At 26.7% G+C, this 3,724-nt stretch overlaps 1 protein-coding gene across 1 annotated transcript in view; it reads right to left on the bottom strand.

The window, feature by feature from the left end:
- Positions 1–3,512, bottom strand: part of LOC107457518 (major facilitator superfamily domain-containing protein 3) — a 15,558-nt gene extending 12,046 nt beyond the window's left edge. Inside the window, exons 1-2 of the mRNA XM_016075682.3 lie at positions 2,495–3,512; positions 455–602 (exon numbers count right to left, since the gene is read on the bottom strand). Coding sequence (XP_015931168.1) covers positions 455–602; positions 2,495–3,320 — 974 coding nt within the window. The 5' untranslated portion in view covers positions 3,321–3,512. The remainder of the gene's footprint in view (positions 1–454; positions 603–2,494) is intronic.
- Between the last annotated feature and the right edge of the window lie 212 nt (positions 3,513–3,724).

Here is a 3,724-nt window from a genome sequence, read left to right as displayed (position 1 = left end):
TATATATATAGATAGATAGATAGATAGATAGATAGATAGATAGATAGATATAAGATTTTTAAAAAGCAAAACACATTTTTAATCAAAATTGCACAATACAAACAAAATAAAAAAATAAATTACAAAATAAAATCATAAAAAAAATATTATATTCAAACAAAAAAATTATATCAATAAAATTCAATATTTGGCTATTTAGCTTGAGTCATAGTGCATAAAAGTTCCATCATTAGATTACAATGTATTAATATCTCCTCTCTTAATTTGCTCAGAAAGAATACATAATAATAAAATATCATAGTTTTTTTAATGAATCAACATACACTTGGTAATGTGAGTGTTAGATAACCATTGTTTCATAGTCAAAGTTTAATTAAAACGTCATAAAACATTAATTATACAAAAATGAATAAAATTTCTTTTAAATTATGGTAATATATTAATGTAATCATACCACTTTCTTGAAATAAGCCACCCACTGCAAACTGACCCAACTAGTGAAGAGAGTTGTCCAATAATTCCACTCCAAAGGCCAATATCTTTAGTTGATACACCTTGGTCAACTAGAAATATAGGAAATGTAGAAAGGGCACCTCTTTCTCCTACAAAAAGAAAACAAAAATATTAACTATACTTGAAGAGTAATGCAGGAAAATTTGAAATACTAACAAAATTTGGACACGCCAGAAACTGTTATCTACCTAGGTACCCAACAAAAAAATGTCTAAAAATCCAAAAAAAAAATTATATAACTTAAAATATAATCTTAAAAAAATAACTCTAACGTTTTATATCAATTTTGTATGCTACCGGTTATCTATCTCATCGTACAGGAAAAAAGTGACAATAAAAGAATGAAGTCTATCAGAAGTGCTATATAAAGATGCTGCACTATACGAAAAACAACAACAAAAAATTTTTAAAACATAAATGTTGAGGATACAATGAAATTGTCTTGCCAGAACAAAATTTTAAAAAATCAGCAGTACAAAACTAGTTTAATATAAAGAAACTTAGTTTAAATTCTTCAAACTTTGCTTTTCTATTTGTCTTCCAGAACATAAATTTGGAAAACATGTGCAAGTAATAGAACTTAACAAATAAGTGTTCAACTGCCAACCAAATATTCGGCAAAAGGGCCGAATGCAGAATAGTGGCCAAATATTCGTTTCATCCCTACTTATAAGGACTTCTATAAACAGGATATGTCCACAATATAAATCCTGATTTATATGGAGGACAAAATTACTTGAAATCAAATGTTAAACTATAAATCTGGCTCCCAGAATGTCTAGCTGAGCCAAACAAGTAGAGAGGTCTAGAGCTGTATTAATAGCAACTTACAAATAACGTACCACTGTTATTTTTTATCAAAACACCAAAAATAAAGACTACAGATTATACAACAATGATTATGTTTGATGTATTAATGGTTTTACAAGTTGAGAACCTGTTGTGAGAATTTTAAGAAATATTTTAATTAAAAGAAGAAATCCTACATATATAAATAAATTAGATTTATAAATAAAATGAATTTATAAATTAATTTATATATAAATTGATTGCTTAATATTACTAATTATATTAAGAATTAGTTATAAATAAATTGTAAATATAAATTTTTAATTATAATAAAATTATTTAAAATCAATATGTTTCAAAATCTAATTTAAATAAGTCTACTGAATTAAATTCATTTATTGCTATTTAGAAACATTGCAGACAAATATGTATGAACTCTAAATCAAATATTTTTAATCTTAGCCTAGTAATTATAAAAAAGCAACAAAAATAATAACGTTAATTTATAAATTAATGTTTTTTAATATATATAGTATAAATAAATATAGTCTACATAAAAGTTACATTGAATATATATAATACATTAAGTAGGAGTTATTTCTACCTGAAGTAATTGGGATCAAATCTACTTTGGATAGTAAAAATTTCTGATTACAGAAGTAACAATTTTTGAATCTATTTTTCACAATTATCTTTTAAAATTGATGCTTTTTAATAATATTATGGAATAAAAAATGCTGCCGAACTTTAAAAGTAAAGGTTTTATTGCCATAGAGCTCCCAAATTTTAAGGTCTTTTTTCTCCACTTTTTTTAGTCCTGTCTAATATCTTTGCCAAAATCATTTAAGTGATTTAAAAACAAATATTTAAATTTAATATGACCATTTAAGTGATTAAAAATAAATATTTTAATTTAATATGACCATTTAATAAAATTCATGTCAAACAGGTATAAAGATATTTTACTTTAAAATTTACTAGCACCAGATATTGGTATTCTTTAGCCAAGCTTTATTATTTATTAATAGGTGAAATAAATGTGCCTTATAAAATAAATATTAAATGCATCTGAATATTAAAAAACATTTTGGATATCAATTTCGTTATGCATTTTGCTAAATTCATGCTGTTATGTATTTTGTTAAATTCTAATTTCAAATCATTAAACAAATTAACAAGGTAGCAGAATTACCAAGTTTATAAAAAAGAAGGAAAAATATCACAGGCACTGTCCCCTCAGTAGCAAAAACAAATTTAGGTATCTCATGTAAACTATATTTTCTCTTTTTTTCAATGTTCTTTCGTTGTTCCTCTTTCTCACTGTCACTTGAAGATTCGAGTGGATCTCTAAATCGCCTCTGTCTCATAAGTTCTTCGTGAGTTTCTTCAACAACTGGAGATTTTTTATTGATGGGTTTTTCAGTTTTATCTTTTTCAGATAAATTTGGAATCCAAAAACTACTCGTCATAAGCCTTTGGGTATACAATGGCAGAAAAGCCACAATTGACATAATATACAAACTAGCGAGTGAAAGACATAAATAACTCCAGCCATTGTAATAATGAATCCAAAATAGAACACCACCCCCAAATAAACTACCCAGTTTATAACCAACTACCTGAGCAGTATTACCGTGGCCCATTTCACAGTCTTGCAATATAAGCATGGCTAGACCATCAACAGAAACGTCTTGGAAGGCCGAAAATAAATTTAAGAAAAATAACCAAACAGCCAACAGCCAGAAATAAGTGGTACTAAGAAATATACCCAAGAAGGAAACGATTGTTAGCGATACCAAGCTAATAAGCAACCAAAACCATTTTGTCCAAAACATATCGATTAAGGGTGCGAATCCTGCCTTACATAGCCAAGGAAGCAATAATAACTTCATTAGTGATAGACTCGTATGTGATAAACCAGACGATCTTAAATACATTGGAATAAATTTATCTTGAAAACCATAGGGAAGTCCTTGGACAAAATATAAAACACCAAGAGTGAAGATTTTTCCAATCATGTTGTTCTTTTGACGGACGGAAAAACACAAATCAAAAATAATTTAAAGCATTGCTGAGATTGTTTCGATAAAAAAATTTAAATTAAATAGTAACGTAGAAAACATGTTTTTCGGTCAGTTAATTGACATATTCTTAGATATTGTTTTATTAGTGGTTTGTTGATAAAATTAAATATTTTGTACGCTTTCAGCTGCCTACTTTTGTTACATTTAGCTACCTTTACAAAGTCAACTCTTAGGTTTTATTAAATGACGAAGTCAAAAACAAATCTAGATTTTTATTATTTCATTAATAGATGGCACTAGTAGTTTGGGATTTTCTTTTTGAAACTTTTCCTTCATTAGTTAGAAGGGAAACACAACAAAACAAGATATCTAATTTAAAATATGTTTTAAAATTTTTA

The sequence above is a fragment of the Parasteatoda tepidariorum genome, chromosome 10 (assembly GCF_043381705.1).
Source record: "Parasteatoda tepidariorum isolate YZ-2023 chromosome 10, CAS_Ptep_4.0, whole genome shotgun sequence".
Taxonomy (NCBI): Eukaryota; Metazoa; Arthropoda; class Arachnida; order Araneae; family Theridiidae; genus Parasteatoda; species Parasteatoda tepidariorum.
This window is presented reverse-complemented; position numbering and strand designations above follow the sequence as displayed.